At 29.3% G+C, this 20,906-nt stretch overlaps 2 protein-coding genes across 3 annotated transcripts in view; one reads left to right on the top strand and one right to left on the bottom strand.

Moving 5' to 3' along the window:
* Nucleotides 1–1,256: 1,256 nt before the first annotated feature.
* On the bottom strand, nt 1,257–20,064 carry LOC117181476 (stress response protein NST1-like). Its single transcript, XM_033374172.1, has 5 exons — nt 19,866–20,064; nt 13,799–13,938; nt 13,270–13,706; nt 1,512–2,052; nt 1,257–1,418 (listed from the first exon to the last, which is right to left on the bottom strand). Exons 2-5 carry the CDS (start codon nt 13,936–13,938, stop codon nt 1,364–1,366), a joined length of 1,173 nt encoding a protein of 390 aa, XP_033230063.1. The 5' UTR covers nt 19,866–20,064; the 3' UTR covers nt 1,257–1,363.
* An 11-nt stretch (nt 20,065–20,075) lies between these two features.
* Nucleotides 20,076–20,906, top strand: part of LOC117181475 (centromere/kinetochore protein zw10 homolog) — a 19,770-nt gene continuing 18,939 nt past the window's right edge. Inside the window, exon 1 of one of the 2 annotated variants that reach the window (XM_033374169.1) lies at nt 20,076–20,241. The gene's annotated coding sequence lies outside the window, so the exon portion shown is untranslated. Of the gene's footprint in view, nt 20,242–20,280; nt 20,303–20,906 lie in introns of those variants that run through there. The other variant, XM_033374170.1, reaches the window with a different exon arrangement.

The following is a 20,906-nucleotide window of genomic DNA, read 5'->3' as shown; positions in this document are numbered from 1 at the left end:
ACAAACTATTTTCGAATAATTTTAAATTAATAGATTCAAAATTAAATGCTTATTTCAATATCTAGTAGTGTTGAAATATTGATTTAGTCTCAGATATTGAAACTTCATTTTCGATGTAAAAATTACAATTAAACAATTACTTATTTCAAAAGACTTATTCAAAAAACTGTTCATTTTTTAACAAAATAAAAAATCGTTTAATTGTTATTGTTTCTATCTTGAAATTTCTTCATAATTATATCATTTTTAACGTTTGGAAATTTATTGATTCATTCTTCAATTTAACTGTTTAATTTACAATAGCTGTTTATAAAAATAATCTTTTTTTAGCGATTAACGTTTTTTTTTTTGGAATTATGCTGTGATGATCGATAAAAATACTAACATTCAAAAAAACATTTTTTACTGAAGAATGCTCAAATTATGAATTTGTTTATATTATGGACAATAATTATTCTAGGGGAAAGTATTTTCATTATAATATCGGTTTTACACAAATTGCTTGCAATATAATAAAAGATAAAAATAGTGAAAATGGTAAAAAATCCACTCTTAATTATGTTAATAACATTTTTTCTTTCGTTATATAATGACAAGGTAGCTTCAAAAATGACCATTTTTACCATTTGACTTTCTATCTTCTTTTAAATAATCTAAAATTTGTTGCAATTTCCTGCATTTGTTTAAACATTATTTAGAAGCTACATTGCCATTATAGGATAAGAGAAAAAAATGTTATTAACTGTTCATTAGTATATAAATTATGTATACAAAATCTTAATTTCAGCCAAAAAGTTTACTTTTTACGCAGGCATATTTATTAAATTAAAATCTGGCTACTAGGTTCAACTGGCAAATGAACTTTGCATACGGGAAAATTAATTAAAATAGCAAAAATAAACAAAAAATATTGTTTTTGACATGATCAAGTAACTTTGCTTGAATATTCGTAATTTTTTAAAAGTACGTAAGATTTTCTCCGAACACTTTTATTTGATAATATATATTCCTTGATCATTAAAACTGTAATACTTTTAACCCAAGAATCATATATTTTATGTTAGATACTATGGATATCAGCGTCATTATGCATTAATTTGCACCCTCAGATCTCTTTAATTAATGCCATATTTTGTGATTACTGCAATTTACAAATTTTGGCTATTCTTTGTAGGGAGGCTTCCCCTATAATTTATATCCTTTATCAACTCGTTTCTATGAATTGAATCACGGGTTGTTAAAAAATGGCAAAGATCTATAAAAATTAACAAATTCTTTTTAATGTCTAACAAAATTGTCACAGTCGTATTCTAATAAAAAATAAATATAAAAATTTTCCTATACAAAAAAATGTCACCTCTTATCAGCTTTCCACTTTTATCTTCCCCACATTCTGTAATTTGGCAACCACTTCCGTCCTGTTAATGAAACCCAAAAAATTAGTTTACTCAAATATCGGAGACCAACAAAAAATAAGAATTTCATGAAGGAAAAAAGTATACAAAACTTACAATGTTTCTGGATGCTCTGGTTTGGCATTGACTCGTTTTCTCTTTTTCTTTTTACGCATGCAGGGGTATTTTTCTTTTTTTTTCCTTAATTGCTGCCGCGTTATCAGTTCAGTACATTCCTCATCCATTTTTATGAATTCATGTAATTCGAGATCCCCAGGATCTTTATCCAATACTAATTCTTCTGGTGCGATATATTCTGCAGATACTCTTCTTAAATCCTCCATCCTTCTCATTTTATCAAGAGATTCCGAATCATCGCATATCGTGTTGTTAACTTTCGCTTTAGTCTTTTCGAATTCTATCCATTCTTCGATATTAAGTTCCTCTTTCAAGACCAGTGTCGCATTTTCTATTAATCTTCTCTCCATTGGTTCTTCTTCTTCTTCAACCTCTTCATACCTTTCACTGAATTCCTCTTCTTCAATCGGTTCCACTACTTCTCTCTTAATTTGTACTCTGTCACTTTTTTGTCTCCTTGGTGCACTTTCCAAGACTTCAGCATCTCTTGATTCTAATTCATGATCCACTTCTTCAGAATCTAAACATAAAAGAAGACAAAGTATTCTAATCAATAATTGAATCCAGTTTCAAATTTGAAATCTTTTTCAATTTTCTCTTAAGAATTTATTTCCCAAAAAAAAGTCATTTGAAATTTGTCCATAAATCCAAAAAAGGTGGTTTTTTTTATTAATTTCTTCACTATATTTCGATAAATATTAGTTTGAGCGAAAATTCTCAAATAAAAATTGTGGCACTAAAAAAACGTATTTTATGTTGTTCAAACTTATCGCCTAAATGCATTATTTTTCGAGAAAAATGGGAGAATGTTCCAAAAAGTATATTTTTCCAAAACTCCAGGAGGTAAGACAGGTAAGTACTTTTTTGAACTTCATCCAAAAGTACTTACTTCCGATTAATTTGAAACTAGATATGCCCACGCATATTGACTCACCAATTACGAAAATTTCGATTTGAAAGAAAAAAGTATTAAATCACAGTTATAACCCTGGAAAAAAGTTCCTGTGACTGGTCACAGAAATAATGTAGGTCACATACCTACCCTTTTCAAAAAATTCGTGGGAGCGGGAAGGCACCCTTGTCACACAGAAATAATGTAGGTCAGATACCCGTTCCAACGTTCTGTAGTAGACAGGCGTGCCACAAGTTCCATTCCAAGCAATTCTACACTTTGTACCCACATTTTCCTTTTTATCTCAAAAAAAAAAGTTGTTTTCATGAAAGGTGTATTCACATGAAGAGCGCATTTTTAGAAGATCTACAACTTTTATTCGAATCTGTTTTCGTAAATTTTCCATATTTAATTAAATAGGAGGAAAAACATAAAATTTAGTTTTTTTAGGGTTTTGACCTTGAAAATCAAATTTGCGAGTATTTTCACTATCATTTTCATAATCGGCGAGTCAAAATATATCGGTATACAAAGTCTCAAATAAATCGGATGTAAGTACTTTTCAGAACTTTATCCACTTTGGAACAGTTTTGAAATATTTTGGAATATTCTGTTAAATTGAATTTTACGAAATAAAAAATCATTAAAAATTTTCCCAGAAATCTGATAAAATTGTTTTATTTAATTGAAACCTTTCACAATTCTGAAAAAGCTTCTAAAACTTTTGTTAAAAATCTGATAAAATGTGCATCCTGCTTAAATATTTTTCAATTTTCTCTTAAAATTCAGTTTTCAAAATGAAAAATTATTTAAAGTTTTTCCAGGAATCTTTGAACATTATTTTCGATTCTCGTGAAAACCTTTAATATTCTTAAAAAGCTTCTCTTATCGAAATCTTCAATAACCTACATTTTATTTTATTTATTCCGCTCAAGACATAATTTATTTCCGAATCTTTTTATAACTTTTAGAACTTCTAAATATCTCTTGATATTATTCAGTGCTTCTTAACATTTTTTTCCATTCTGCCTATTCGACATATCTTGAAATATTCGAAACTGAAAATTAATTGTTCAAAATAAAAAGCGAATTATTTAAAATTACCCCCGAAATCTTATTATCGCCACTGATATTTTTTTCTTGCGTTCCGGGTACCGGAATCTTTACCAATACCAATAGTGTATATTTTATACACTTCATAAATTAAGATATTCCAAGCTTTTGCCCATAATTTCATGATTCTCATCTCTTCAAATGTATGAAAAAGTACATCAATTATAGTGTTGTAGCAAAGTGTTCGTAACATAATTATTATCTAATACTAAAAAATCATAAAAAATTAAAACCTTTTTTATAAAAAATTTTTAGAACCACTTAGATGTCAATTTTAGCATGAAATACAATTACAGTCACACATCGCTATAATGTTAGTCTTGGGTCTGGTTGCCCAGTAACAAAGACAGTTTCTTCATGCACAGTATGGCATAGCAGTCTCCAGAGAAGCGCGATGTAAACAATTTCTGATAAAGCATTGACTGTCCTAGCGTATATGTTATCAAGGAACTCTCATGGGGGAGGGGCCAGAAGCCGCCAAGCGTGAAGATGGAAAAATAACGGGGTGCCTTATAGCGAGGTATGAGTGTTCTTACTATCGGCGAAAAAATTCGAGTTCTCTGGCTTTGACGTTGAAAAAGTAAGTGAAAAAAAATGATAGAAGAATGATAGAAAAAAAGATAGAAGTATGTACTTCTTGTTTGTTTTTTTCGTGAAAATTGCGATATTTGAAGTCAGTTTTTATATGGGAAAGTGCTAGAATCCAGCGTGGTGCGTTTTTTTCAGGGGATCGTTCTCGGTTGTTCTCAGCACGACCTACCAAACGGACCACGCGTTTTTCACGATATTAGTCAGTCGAAAGTTGACCAAGTTATAATAGGTGCAATTAACCACGTTTTTCGCCTTCTTCCAAATTTGCATCAAAACTTATAAACGCATCGCGGGCAAATCATATTGCACTTCTTCGCAATGAATTGAGGATTAAAAAGATGTTTTTTTCCTGTTTTTAAGCGATTTTTTTTACTGAGTTATTCAATGATTTGTAGAGAGGCCAGGATTTTTGAAAAAGATAGTAAGTAAGTGATGTGAGTAGCATCTAACGATCTCCGTACAGCTCTACTAAATGTAGTTAAAGATTGTTGGGATTTACTAAAGTTTGATGCCGGCATTTGTTCGTGAATAACTTATTGATATTGTTTATTTTCATAGACTGGCAACAAATATAAAATTAAGAACTAACGACCCGTAAAGACTCCTAATAAAAATAGTTGAAGGCCAGTATGCGTCAGAAATATAAGGATCTGAAGGAACTCGCTCGATTTTAATTAAACTTGGCAAAATTATAGTGTTATATAGGGTGGACACGCTGGGGCTTACATACATAGCGAACTTGATGCTACCAGAATTGCACAAGAGCAGGGAAGAAGCCATTGTACAGGGGTATTTTCATATTTCCCGCCTTTAAAGTTGCGTTCGGATCGACCATTCGGTCAAGCCCGTGCATCTTCGCATCAAGTTTATCATAGTTTCCATGGTTGCGTTCGAAACTTCAAATGGATACAAGTGTCAAAAAATATAGGTTATGTTATGTAGTAATTACAAATAATAAAAGTGTTTCATTGACAATGAAGTGAGACCTGTGTACTGACAAGTAAACGTCAATTATTTTCCGTGTCAATAACATTATGGAATGTCTGCTGAGTGACAAATACTATAAAATAGTAATAATATTCTGCGATCCCGATGGGCGAAGAGTGAATTGTGTTTAACGCTTATTTGCGGCAAAAAAGGTATGTTATGAATATATAGAATACGTATTAAGTAAAGTAAATAAAATATTACACGCGTAAACTTTAAATTGATATTACCTACATTTACTTACAGCGATTAGGACAAACACGTGAATCCGAACATAACCTCGAAATAATGACATATCGGCCCGGCTTGTTTATTATACTTTCGATTGTTTATTATTTGCCAAAGAAATGTTTTGTGGTTTTGTATGTTTATTACTGACAGTGCCGGAAGTAATAATTAAACAATAATTACTTAATAATAATTTAACAAACATGACTTATTAATGATTTTAATAAGTAACACTTTATTCCTGAAATTAATAACTGATTTCCATTGTTTTTTTTCACAGATCGATCATAGATGAAATACGAGTACACATCAGGAAATGCAGATGGATTTTGTGCATTCCAGCTGGTTTATTTCAATGAACATCATTGAAAAATCATTACCTCTAGACCTTATCCCAAGCCTGGGGATTGAGCAGCCTAAAATTAATTCTAATTTAATCTGATGGTATACGTGTATTTTAGGCCAGAAATGTTATTACAATTTTTTTGAAATTATTCTATTTTCGAAAAATGCTGTCTCTCGATCTGATTTCCAAACTGGCATTCAATCAGCCTCGAAAATTAATTCTAATTCATTTGAATGGTATAGCTTTGTCAAAAAGATATCTTGAAGAAATTTAACTTGCCTGAATTTTAATTATTAAAATATTTTGGGATTTTTTTACATTTTAGCAAATGTTTTCACTGGACCTCATCCTAAAATTTAGTTTAGTCAACCAATAAAATAAATTAGAGACTCGCTGGGGATAGAATTGTATCAGAAATAAATCTAGACAAGATATTTTAGGCCAGACATGTTATTCCATTTTTTGTTTGAAATTATTCTATTTTCGCAAAATTCTATCTCTGAATCTGATTTCCAAACTGGTATTCAATCAGCCTCAAAAATTAATTCTAATTCATTTTCATGGTATAGCTGTACCAAAAAGATATCTCGAAGAAACTTAACTTGCCTGAATTTAAATTAATGAAATATTTAGGGATTTTCTTGTATTTCAGAAAATGCTTTCTCTGAACCTCAACCTAAAATTTGGTTTTAGCAACCAATAAAATAAATTAGAGACTCGTTGGTGATCGAATTGTAACGGAAATAAATCTAGACAAGATACTTTAGGCCAGAATTGTTATTCCATTTTTTTTAGAAATTATTCTATTTTCGAAATTGCTATCTCTGGATCTTATTTCCAAACTAGCATTCAGTTAGCCTCGAAAATTAATTCTAATTCATTTTGATGGTATAGGTGTACCAAAAAGATATCTTGAAGAAATTTAACTTGCCTGAATTTTAATTAATAAAATATTTAGGGACTTTTTTGTATTTTAGAAAATGTTTTCTCTGGACCTCATCCTAAAATTTGGTTTGACCAGCCAATAAAATAAATTAGAGACTTGTTAGTGTAGCAGAAATAAATACAGAAGCGATATTTTGTGCCAGAATTTGTATTCCAATTTTTTTCATAAGGTTTGCTATAATTATGTATTTTATCATTACTAAATATTAAATTCATACATTATTGGTATCTTGTCAGAAAATACAAATATTTTAGTGTAATTGAAATTTACTCGAAATGTTATTTTAGTGTATTTCATTGAGTTATCGTTTAAGCTCAAATTATGCCGTTAGAAATGAAGACACCAATTCCGTAAATTTTATTTCAGAATCCCTAAAAATTTCATTATTTTAAATTCAGGCAAATTAAATTTCTTCGAGATATCTTTTTGATAAAGATGAATTATAATTAATTTTCGAGGCTGATTGAATGCCCGTTTGGAAATCAGATCCAGAGACAGGAATTTCGAAAATAGAATAATTTCTAAAAAAAAAAATGGAATAACAACTCTAGCCTAAACTATCTTGTCTAGATTTATTTCTGATACAATTCTGTCACAAACGAGTCTCTAATTTAATTTATTGGTTGACTAAACTAAATTTTATGATGACGTCCAGAGAAAACATTTTCTAAAATACAAAAAAATCCCTGAATAATTTATTAATTAAGATTCAGGCAAGTGAAATTTCTTTGAGATATATTTTTGGTAAACCTATGCCATCAAAATTAATTAGAATTAGTTTTCAAGGTTGATTGAATGCCAGTTTGGAAATCAGATCCAGAGATAGCATTTTTTCAAATAGAATAATTTCTGAAAAAATTGGAATAACAATTCTGGCCTAAAATATTCTTGTCTAGATTTATATCTGATACAATTCGATCACCAACGAGTCTCTAATTCATTTTATTGGTTGATCAAACCAAATTTTAGCATGAGATCCAGAGAAAACATTTTCTAAAATACAAAAAATGCCTGAATATATTATTAATAAAAATTCAGATAGGATAAATTTACTTAAGATATTTTTTTGATACTTCTCTATACCATCAGATTGAACTAGAATTAATTTTAGGCTAACCAATCTCCAGTCTTGGGATAAGGTCTAGAGATAAGGGTTTTCCAATAATGTTCATTGAAATGAACCAGCTGAAATGCACAAAATCCATCTGAATTTTCTGATGTGTATTTCATCTATGATCGATCTGTGAAAAAAAACAATGGAAATCAGTTATTAATTTCAGGAATAAAGTGTTACTTATTAAAATTATGAATAAGTCAGGATTGTTAAATAATTATTAAGTAATTATTGTTTAAATTATTACTGCCGAGACTGCCAGCAATAAATATACAAAACCACAAAACATTTCTTTGGTAAAGAATAATCAATCGAAAGTATAATAAACATGCCGGGCCGATCTGTCATTATTTCAAGGTTATGTTCGGATTCACCTTTTCACCCAAATCGCTGTAAGAAATTGTAGGTAATGTCAATTGAAAGTTTTTGCATGTAATATTTTATTCACTTTATTTAAAACATATCCTGTCTATTTGTAACACACCTTTTTTATGTCGCAAATAAGCGTTAACCACAATTCACTCTTCGCCCACTAAAATCGCAGAATATTATTACCATTTTATAGTATTTGTCAGTCAGCAGCCATTCCATAATATTATTGGCACAGAAGAAAACTGACGTTTACTTCTCAGGTCACATGTCTCACTTCATTATTAATTAAACACTTATTATTTGTAATTACTATGTAACATAACCTATGTTGTTTTGATACTTGTATCCATTTGAAGTTTCGAACGCAACCATCGAAACTATGATAAACTTTATCCGAAGATGCACGGACTTGGCCGAATGGCCGATCCGAATTCAATTTAAAAGGCGCAAAATATGAAAATATCCCTGTATAATGGCTTATCCCCTGCTGTTTTGCAATTCGGGTAGCATTCAGATCGCCATGTATGTAAGCCCCAGCGTGTCCACCCTGTATAAGAGGCATTTCGTGCCTAAAGGATTAAATTTTTTTTCAAAATTACGGGAGTTACGCCAAGCTGAATTCTGACATCACATTTTTTTTGAATTATAGATATTTCTAAAACCGTAAAACGAGCTTTAATGAAACTTTAAGTGACTCTTACAACTTTAAGCTTATTCGTTGTGATCTTTCTCAGATCAGAAAAGCAACTTTATATTGGGTACAGCCTTAGTGTCCCATTCGTGCCAATCTTTGGCAGTCAAGATTTTTTTGTTGCTTGGACGCTGTAGAATAGCGATCATTTCCGCGCCATTTTAGTTTGTTCTGAATTTATTAAACAATTTATTGGTTGAAGCGCGGTGGCGGTGAAAAGTCTCGCTAAAATGACGATATCTCGTGATGACGAACAGTCGCCGTCACTTTTTTTTATGAAAGGTTAAATTATAAGGATTTTTTATATCCTTGCTAGAAAAAATAAAAAGGTGCGATAGGAACAAAAAATGGAATTCAACAATTTTCTGGACTTCTTTTTGGTCAAAAGTTTTTAAAAAATATCTACATTGCAAAATTAAATCGTATACTTTTTTCTACAATCCTTTAAAGTTTAATTAGAATTCGTTTTGCGGTTTTAGTAATATCGATCATTAAAAAAAAACCTGATAACAAAATTCAAAATGCTGTAATTCCCATAATTTTGAACAATCAAAAAAATCCTTTGGGCAAGAAGTGTCTCTTACATAATACTATAACTTCGCCTAGTTTCATTAAAATCGAACGCCCACTTACAGATCCTGATAATATTCTATGAACTTTCGTCGTACTTTTGGTGGTATTAAGCCTGTCAATTAAATTTAAAGGTAGTTTTTGAGTGATAAGGTGGTTTCCGGAAACTTCGTTTTTGTTGTTTTGGAAAGAACTAAATGAGCCCTTCATTATAGTATGAGAAAGACAAGGTGAATACTTGTTTGGTGTTTTTACATGTCAGTTTAAAGTTATATGATAGCGTAAAACATACTGGGTTCAAAAAAACGGAGGATTACGCTTGTGAATAAGGCATTAAATTTGCCCTAAATATGGCCTAAACGTACATAAATGCAATAATTTTCAGGTTTTCGTCGGAAACTCTTATGCAGAGCATAAAATGGATGTCCGTCCGTGAACAAGCCTGGCGCAAGAACCACTAGGTCCGCCGACTTTTTGCATAGAGACGTCTTTCACGTGTATAATGCGAGGAAAAATACTCATAAACCTGAGGAAAATGCTCATCGTAGGATTGCTGTGCGACAATCTGTATTGAATTCTTATAGATATTTCCAAAAATTTTTTAGATTGCCGGGAGTTCCGAGATTGCCGACCCTGCTGGTGATCTGAACTCACTTGGGATTCTCTTAGAAGATTCAAAAAGACAATAGTCAACATCAAATTATAGCTTCAAACATAAAGTTTTTAAAATGTACTTTTTTGTAAAATTATTTTCAACTTGTCATAAAATAGCTTGCAAATGGACATAAATACACAATATTATTAATGTATTTGAAAAAATAAATGAGAAAGAGTATCTTCTTCCCATTTTAAATTTGCGATAAACCCATAAGAAGTAAACAAAATATATGCTATATTATTTTGACCATAGTAAAGCATTGCCAGGTCTTTGCGACAATTAGACGCAAAATCAGCCGTATCCGACTACTCAGAAAAGTAGTTGTCGTTTACGAGTTCCACCCGTAAGGTGGAATTCATCGACAAAACCCATAAAACTATTGAGCCTTATGTGAAAATTAATATTTATTTAAAAATAAGAATATTCCAAATTAGTTCAGTCCAGTAAATTAATGCGAATAAAATTTGGTGTGTAATTGATTTTTTTAAATGTTAAATTCATTAAATTCTAAACAAATGATTTAAGATAATGTTTAAAATTACTATTTGAAGGTGTCTTCTATTGGGATCAGAAGTCTTGGATGCGCTAGTGTCGCGAAACCAGGTAGCATTTTAAGATGTATTTTAATGTGCGCTTAAAAATAATTTCAATATCGTTTTTACTAGTTTAAAACAATTACTGAATACAAAAAATACAGATTTATCGGAAAGTGACTGTTGCATATATAATTTTCATCGGATACAACAGTATGAACTGAAAAACACGTTTCCTGTTAAAAATGTTTTTTTTTTTTTCAATAAACCAATTATTCTACTGGCATTTAAGTTTTAACAAACTATAAGCTTAAAACTAAGCTAAGCAAAAAATTTGATTCGAAATATGTAAAAAATATGAATTATCGACAATCAGGAATGAAATACGAATTCTAACCTAACTGTTAGGTTATAATTTCTAGATCGTAAGTATTTCATGTGTAAATTACTACAAATTTATTTTTAATTAATTTTTATCATAAGATAAATTAATTGAATCTTATAATGTGTTAAAACTTTTATAAAATAATAAAATAATTTTATTTTGCTTTCAAAAACAATTTTTAAAAAATCGCAAGTTCATGCCTCTGAATTTCTATTCACCAACATGAAAAATGCATATTTAAAAATGCATTGTTAAAACCATTTTTTAATATAAGGTTTTAAATATTTTTGAAATAATAATTTCAAATTGCAAGTATCTGAAATTATAAAAAATATACGAACAATTTTGGACAATTTAATTAGAAAAAGGAGTTAAATTGTATAATTTCTAAGTCAAAGCGTTAAATTTAAGCGACTTGTATGTGTTTCGGAGAATCATAAAACCAGCATGACTTCAGATTAAAATTTCGAAAATAGGACAATATTAAAACATTAAAAGTTGAAGATATTAAGAATGAAATTTTGGAAATTGGGTCGTTTAAAATTCAAAGGAATTAAAATTGTATTCTTTAAAATAAAAACCATTCAGAATTAAATAATTAAAGATTAAAAACTTTTAAATTTGTATAGTTTTAAATTTAAAGCGATTAAAATTTGGTAATTTAATATTGAAAGTTAAATTGAATCTTTTAAAGTCAAAGATTCTGAAATTCTAGAATTTTCAACTGTTATTAAATAATAAAATTATAATTTAAGATTAAAGCTGATTGAACAAAGTTTTCCAAAATTAAAAAATGAAATGAATTATTCTTAAATAAACTGTCGAAATAAAGAGTAATTTTAAATGGGACATGGTCAAAATTAACAAATTTCTACTCCGGCGCGTAAAATTTAATAATTTTAAATTGATAATATTACCGAAATAATCCATTTACTGATACATCGATTTCAGATAGTTTAATTTTCATCTTTTTTTTATTTTAAACTCAATTTTAAACTTTTTAATTTCAAATGTTTCTTTATAATTATTATCAATTCGAGAAATTTACGAATAATATAGTTTTCAATTTGAAATTAATTAATTGCTTAAATCTTCAACTAAAAATCTGATAATTTTAAAATCTTACATTGAAAATTAAAAATTAAGATATAGAACACGTAAATATTGTCCATGAATTACGCATTACGCGAATTACGCATGTGCGTAAGTTTTTCCACAAACAGCTACGATGGCTGTGTTTAAGTTTGGGGTAATTTTTGGTCACAGAATTCTACACTTATAATTATAATTAAAATCAGATTTATAATAAATATGGGGAAAACTTGGACTATAAGTACTTATCATTTTACTTATCTAGGGATGATTCATGAAGAAAGATGTAATTTCTAACTTTCGTTGAGCGTATCGATTTTAAATATCGGCGCCTCCATTCTTTGTGAGTATATGCTGGCAACACCGTATATGAGGTTATTCCGTATGTTATATACCGCGCTAAGTTTCATGCACGTTGCTATCAACAAATAGACACATATTGAATGGAGTCGTCGATAAATAGTTTCAATTTTCCCTATTACTTTGTCGTATTCATTTAATACGTTGTAGAAAATACTTTACATTTTAAGAATTAGCTTTCAATTGATTCGTTGATGCTGATATTTCTCAAAAATTATTCTTCAGGAAGAAAGTTGAATTCTCCTCTCAGATTGTTTTAAAAACTTGTCTAAAGTTGCAACATTTTTCAATTGTAATCGATTCACCTATCAAATCTTACTTTATATTAAGCGGCAATGCACTTTTAATAAAAAATATATGTGACCTGACAAAACAAATATTAATTAAGTGAATATCGAAGAATTATAATGTGCTTGATTTTTATTTATAGATTGTAACTTTCCTGAGTTGATATTCAATATTAACATTTTTTTTGCTTTTATGAAAAAGTACGGAAATCGACTAAAAAACTTTCTATCTACATGTGACCAGAGCTAGATTCAGGTCACAGGCTGCCCATTTTAAATTTGCGATACTATACAAAAACCTTGAGCCGCCCTTTTTCGCTTTGTATTACTAGTTTTTTTTTCGACCGCAGAGTAAACAAAAAAGACAATACAAGTGAAAACAGACGTGCTCTATAATAATTGAAAAAAGTGTAAGCCACTGTGCCGCCCTAGGCCAAAAAGGCGTCTGGTATAAACGGAGCACTGTATGTGACGAGATATAACCCTTGTGTTTCTACGTTACAAAATAGAACCTTGTCATTTGGACATGCCGAAATCAGTCAAAATAAGAAAATAGAGTATTGTGTATTTACCATGAGGTAATATATATTCAGATTCACGCGGAGGTGAAACACATCCCGTGTTCGGCGGGAAATTGTCTCTCAATGATATTCCATCGACGGAACGATCAGTTTTTTTAGCTTTTGTGTTTTTTTGGCTAATAAAATGAGTGCAGTCAGAGGGAGTGACCTTGAACATATAAAATGGAAATTTATCTCCATCCCTCTTGACGAAAACCTTCAGCCACTTCACCTGAGGTGGAGCCTTGAAACAATCCAAGTTTATACTTTTAGTTGCCAGATCTTCTTCCAAATTTTTTTGTTGCTCTTTGGTCTTTGCAGCACAAATTTTTGTGCCCATATTTACTGCATAATCGACTAGCTCGTGTTCCAATTCTGGAGTCAAAATGGATTTTTTTTTAGGCCTTTGTTTAGGTTTTTCATCCTCGAGCTTGTTGACTTTAAGCAATCTGAAGACAAGAATGGATTTTGTGAATATATTATATACATGTATCAATAATTTAACTATTGAATGCTAATTATTGATGATGAAGATACAGACTTTTTGAGGGTCTCCTCAGGAACTTCGAAAAAGAAGGAAGCCCCCTGCACCGACATTTTCTTTTTTTTAATATGTGAAAGGGCCAATCTGACGTCATTCTGGTTGTAGCTTTTAGCTTTATTTTTATTATGTTTACCCATCTGTTAAACAAAAGAGAATTAAGGCTTTATCCTATTTTTTTCTTCTTAAAAAGTTGCAGAGACAAGATCTTGAATATACGGTTGTCGAAAACCTACGTTGCGAAACGGCGTGAATATGACTTTTAGTGGCAGTTTTCAGTTTGTTTATCTACTAATAAAGATTACAAATTCTGGGCATCATCAATCTAGTAAATTAAAGATTCCAAATACTTAAGTAATTTTATTTCAAGATAAATTTGATTTCTGAATGTTTCTTAACATTATTGATGAAAGATTACATTTTAATTGTATATGATTTTATAATATTGTGAAATATTTTGCTCAGACCATATTGCTACCACAACGTAATTTGTAAACTTTTTCACACTTTCAGAGAGATGAGGCAAATGAAATTAAGGAAAAAAACTTAGAATATCTTAATTTAAGAAGTATACGGGTCATTCCACGGGAGATTTATCCCCTAAATTTTTTTACGATCAATATATTTTTTTTCGTTCTTTGTTGAAAAATATGTGATACGTATTTTTTATGTCAACATGATATGCAAAATTTCCGAGAAATACATTTTTGAAAATTATCGTTTGAAAAAAAGTCATCGTTTGAACTTTTTTATAACTGAACAAATATTTATCAACAAAATTTCAAACATTTTATCTAATAAAACAAATAGAGATTTCTAAAAAAGGACGTAATTTTTTCACTTTTTTGTGAATTAATATTCCTAAAATATTCCATAATATGCACTAAACTCTCGCTTTCAGTCACCCCGTTCTCAGCCTTCCTAGAACTGCTAGCTCACGCAGTTTCTCAGGGGAGTCAGGCGGCCCTCACTGTTTACGCTTCTGTCCTCTCGAAATCAGTCCAAGGCCATTTGAAGAAAGCGAGAGTTTGATGTACTGTAAAAATTTCAAAGTGGAGAAATGAATAGATATTGAATGATGAAATTTTAGCTGAAGCCGTTTCAGGCTTCAAGCGTGCGTGCGTGTAACGGTTTCAGCTAAAAGTTCATTATTCAACAACTATTCATTTCTCCATTTGGAAATTTTTACAGTTTATTCTGGAATGTGTTACGAATATTAATTCACAAAAAAGAGAGAAAAAAACGGGTCTTTTTTTATTAATCTCTATTTTTTTTATAAAAATGCCTAATTTATTTAGAAAAATTTAATGGAGCAATTTTTTAGTATACTTCATTTTGAACTTACGGATCAGCCGCATGTTAGATAAACTGTTTGAAATTTTTCGTATGAAAACTTTCAGATATTATAAAGTTAAGACGATCACTTTTTTTAAAACAATAATTTTCAAACATTTATTTCTCGGAAATTTTGCATATCATATTGAAATAAAAAATAGGTATTATACATTTTTCAACAAAGAACGAAAAAAAAAATATTTCACACAAAAAAAATATAGGGGGTAAATATCGTGTAGAACGATCTATACACATTATACAGACGGTCCCGATAAAAAAAACTGTCGGTGCCAGTAACCAAAAATTTACCGGCACTGACAATAAGATTTCTGGGACAATTTTAAATGATTTATGTTTTATTTTAGAAGACTATTTTTAATCCTCAAACAACAAGATGAGGTGTTTATACACCCCAAGGCACTATTTTCGCGCATGCACTAGGCCCATAGCGTCTCAAGGGGACATGGATCTCAATAACCTCCTTTTCAGTTGGCATATAAACATGGAAATGGATGAGGGTCACTAAGTCATGATACAGATGTTTTGAGAAGCGATAATACGAATTTTTACTGTGTAATTTGGAATATATGATAGGTATTTTTTCACGTTTTGAAATATTTTTGTATGCTGTTGTTTATGCTGATGTTTATTTATCTGCATTTTTTAGTTGATATATTATTTACGTTACTGCAAGAAGTTATTTAATAATTTATTATCCTTTATAGAATATATTATGCGTTAGGGTCTGTGTAAATAGCCTTTGTGTGTCCTAAAACTGAAAAAATCTAAGAAATATAAATTTTCTCGTTAAAATTTAGCAGGAAATGATAGAAAAAGTCATTTGAATAATTGCGTAATGTTGGTAAATACCTTAGAAACAGTATTATACCATAAATCATTCGTAATGTGTTTCAAATCGACTGGGGTGGAGACAAAACACCTTGTGGTAAATGAGACTCTGTGTAACCTTGTGTGAGATTTAAGTTATGACGATGTCAAAATATATAATAAAATAATGTGGCAGAATTTAAAAGAATTTTTTTTAAAGTTTTTTTCGAGATTTGTTTAAAAAAGATATCTTTATGAGTATTTATGAAAATCCTATATATTTAACGCAGTATTAACCCTGATGTTAAAAAAGGATAATTAATAATAATAGGGGGCTCTACAAAAATGAAATGATTTTTTCGAAAAAAATGCATCTAAAATTATGTAATAAAATTAGTTAAAAATTTAATAAAATTAAAAACTAAGGTTCATACGTTGGAAAATTTAATTATTCCTGATAGTTACAAAACGGATAAATAATAAAGAAATGCGAGAGATTATTCACGAAAATATTCTTAATATTTCATTATTTTTCTGAAAAGCTGTTCATAATTTCAGGCTTCAAATATTTTGATAAAAATGCCTCTTTTTGGTTTGAAAATTCATCTGTTTTGGGAAAAATTCGAGCTTTTTTGCTTAAAAATGCTAACTTTGTGGTTCAAGATTAATCTGCTTTGGAAGAGGATTAAACTGTTTTGTTGAAAATTCGTTTTTTCTTATCAATTTAATTGTGAGTATTTTTTTAATAACATCTCTTTTGATTTGAATATTAATTGTATATTAAATAAATTCTTCATTAAGAATTAATATTTTATGCTTAAGAATTCAACTGTTTGATTGGAAACGAACTTTTTTTTATGAAATTTTGATTTGGCATATCTGAAATCTTTAAAAATCTTTTTGAATTTTCTCAAGAATTGTAGGAAAATTATTTACCTATGATTTCATAATTATTTAAGTATGGTTGATTAAAAAATTACTTTTTTGATAAAATATTTGACCTAACCGGAAATCTTTAAAAATCCTTTTGAATTATCTCAAAAATTAAAGGAAAATGATTTAACTATGATTTCATGGTTATTTAAGTATGGTTGGTTGAAAATTAACTTTTTTCATGAAATATGAAGCAATAATATAATAATAATAATAATAATAATGGAATATGAAGCAAATAATTTTCACATCTGGCCGAACCAGTCCTCTGGTTCTGTACCCAAAATACACTGAATAAAAGCATTCTGTAATTTAATGGGGACCGACAGATGGCGTTGATTGTTCACGAGGCATGAATTTAAAAAAAATGCATGGGGAAAAACGTAAAAATTAAATTTTCTCCAAGTCGAAACTTTTTTTTATCAAATTTTCTTTTACAGGCATTAATCTAGGAAGTCTTAAATATTTCTAAAGCCATACTTACTACCAAAAAACGATTAAATGCTCGAGTTTTGGACAAAAATTCGCTTCGATTTATGGCAGAAAGTAATTCTATTAATATTCAGGAGGGTCGCTAAATCGGAAATTAACCGGGAATTTGTTGAGACCGGGAAAAATTTAACTGTTTGAATTCGAATGTCTTAGTCATTAAAAAAATGTAATGAAGGCTTTCATTAAATTTACAATATTTTTTCAGTCTAAAATATTCCATTTTTAATCCATTCAATCAAAAAAAATTAAATTAAGGAAACAAAATTATTTAATATTCAGCAATATTTAACTGCTTATTTAAGTAGAACAAATTGAAACCAAATATACAAAAGTAAAAAATTAGAAATTTAATTCTTTGACATAGAAAGCCTTGAATCGTTCAAGTTTCGAAGAGCTCTCAAACTTTGAACGTTACAATTTCAACTGTTCTGTTTTTTTAAAGTTTAATTTGTACGTGAAATTGTTGAATTTTTATGTATAAATAACAATGAAACACTTATTATTTTCAGAAAAAATTTAAGTAATTTTAAGAAGTATTTAGAAGTTTTGAAAAGATTCAAAATAATTTTTAAAGTGTGTGTACCGGCAAAATTTGGCTATTCGTACCGAAATTTCGGTGCAAATTGCCACAGCCTAATTTAAAACACACTGTAGATTTTTCAGATTTGAAACAAAAAATGTGGAAGCTTTTTAAGAATAGTGAAAGACTTCAAAAGAATAAAAATATTTTCCCAAGATTCCTCGGAAAATTGAAAATGATTTGTTAAATTGAAAAATTACTTTAAGAGAATATTTAAAAAGATTTTAAAAGATTTCCAAAATTATTAACAAAGAATCTGGAAGATTTTAAGAATTTTTTTCATTTGCATGATTTTCTAAGAAATATAGGGAAAATTCGATTTATTTTAAAAGATTTTTAGAAGTTCTGAAAAAATTTCAAAAATAATTTCAAATTTGGAACAAAATTTAACTACTTCTAGATTTCTCACGATATTGGAATTAAATTTTTAAGCTATTCAAGGATGTATAAACTATTTAGGGATGAAAATAATTTAACTTTTAATTCAGAAAGTGTGCGGTTAAAAAGTTTTTTATTTTTCAAATTTTAAAGTTCATTGATCATTTAATTAAACAAATTTCAATTCAAAAGTGTTAGCACCTTACATTTTTTACGTGTACATTATTCTTGTTTGAATGCTTAATTTTGTTTAATTTGTACCACTTTAAATGGGAAAATTTTTAGCATTAAAGTTCAATTTTAAATTTTATTTACCATGAAAAATGTTTGCGAACCGGAAAAAACAGGGAATTTTTTCATCGATTAAAACGGCCACCCGATATTGGTTGATATTATTCAAATAAAATATTATGTTAATATTGTAATATTATTATTATTTATAACAATAAATATAACTTATTTTTTTATACTATGGATTTAAATTACAAGCAAAAAATTCAACAATTAAATCTAAAATTTTATATGAACTACAGAACTATACAATTTTAGTAATATGCAATTTATTTTCAGTCAATATATAACTTTCTTATTTAATTCTCGCACTGTTTGTTTCGAAATTAAAAGCAATATTTAATTTTTTCGACCATTTTAATAAATTATTAATAACTAAAAATGATGTCAGAATAAATAATAAGTATTAATATCAATATTAAAATGGAAATAACAGAATCTGGATTTGAACCGCCCGCCCCAAAATACGCCATTTTACAACCATAACTCGAGCGCTGAACCTTTTTTTGCTATAAGTATTGCTTCCAAAATACAGCAAACATTATCAACTACTTAACAAAATTTGGATAAAATTATTTTTATTCTTAAAAAGTTGATTTTTTTGCTTCTCCCATGCATTTGATTGAGTCTAGGTCTCGTGAACAAAAAGCGCCATGGTCAACACTTCAAAACACTTTCAAAAGAAGATGAACTCGAGAGATTCAGGGGGCTGGGCCGGACCCCGTATGTTCTAACCTCAAACTTCACACTACTTGCTTTCTTTTCTTAATTCATAAATGTTTGAAAAATGATCCACGCACTTGTAACCTTAAAATTCCAATATGTCGACTTTTAAAAACGTCATTTGAAAAGGCGAAAATATTTTTTTCCTTGTAAATATAGGATTAATTTTTGACACGAAGGGTTGATGATAAACAAATATGGCAGAGGTATGGTAGGGTATACTATATTTTTCTTATTACTAAATCACTAAGTTTTCCTTATGAAAAGAATTGTATTTCAATTATTTTTGATTTACTATGCAAAAGTCAATTTATTTTATTTTGTTGCATAAATATTGAATGAATTTCAACAAAATAATGAATTAAAGAAATCAATCTATAAAAATGGCGGAAATTCAGTAACCTCCTGACCGGTCCTCATCACTGAAAACTTTTATCGACCTCGAGTCAACTGCAGTTTAAAGATTATAAAATTTGCATTTTGACATAAATTTTAAATTTCAATTACCTTTTCGAGTGGATCGGTCAAAATTATTCCTTAAATTGATAATCCACGAGAATGATATGAAGATATCACGGACATACTTCGACCGTCACTTCGTACAAAAATATTTCGACGCCATGTTGAATTTTCGACAATATTTCATATAAGCATTCTACCTTACCGACATCAGAACAAAAACATGTTTCATCTAGCCAAACATATTGTCATATTCTCGTTGATCTAGCAAAGATATCTTTGAAGCTGGTTGGAGTCAAAATATTCACAAATTAAAAAAAAAATAAAAATATATATATATATAAAGCAAGCATGAGATAAAAACAATTATGTAGCAATTACCATAGTCAGGACTGGGAATGTATCATCTAATTTTCCACATAAGGTAACGTATTACACGATACGTCGAAATCAAAACATGCCGGGCGCCGAAAATACCAAGGAAGGTATATAATTATATTATAAGCTTATAATATTTTTGGTAAATATATTTTATATAAATAATTAACAATTACTTAGGTACCTGTCAGTTTCTAGTTTATTTAAATACATATTTTAGAACTTTTTGTTCCAAAGAAAGCATTTTGCAATAGTTTTTTGTCTTTTTAATTCTTGAAATTCAAATCCTACCAAGGGATTACACAATATACGTAATTTTCTCCATTACAGATATAATTATCTATTTGTCTTTGCTTATATTTGCTATTTTGTGATGATTTTATTCATAAAAAAGTCTATTTGAAAAGTGAAGTGCACGTACAATCAGAGGCTTATCCGCCATCTTGGAGCGTAACGCACTGGGTTTTCTACTCTTTTCGACGAATATGACCAGCTCTGATATGACAACCTCATCTCTGATATAAACATGCAGGCGCTGCCATGTTTGTCGCGGGACATCAAAAGGTGGGGGACCTCCCCCCTCATTGCATCACCATCGCAATGGCATGCCTAGTCAAAGATATTATAAACGTAGATGCGGTACGGGGCGTCGGAGTGGGGAATTATATATATAGGACATCACATTTTCTGCCCTATCGAGGTGCTGCCCTC

The sequence above is a fragment of the Belonocnema kinseyi genome, chromosome 10 (genome assembly GCF_010883055.1).
Source record: "Belonocnema kinseyi isolate 2016_QV_RU_SX_M_011 chromosome 10, B_treatae_v1, whole genome shotgun sequence".
NCBI lineage: Eukaryota > Metazoa > Arthropoda > Insecta > Hymenoptera > Cynipidae > Belonocnema > Belonocnema kinseyi.
Note: the sequence above shows the minus strand (reverse complement) of the source record. Positions and strands in the feature narration are given on the sequence as shown.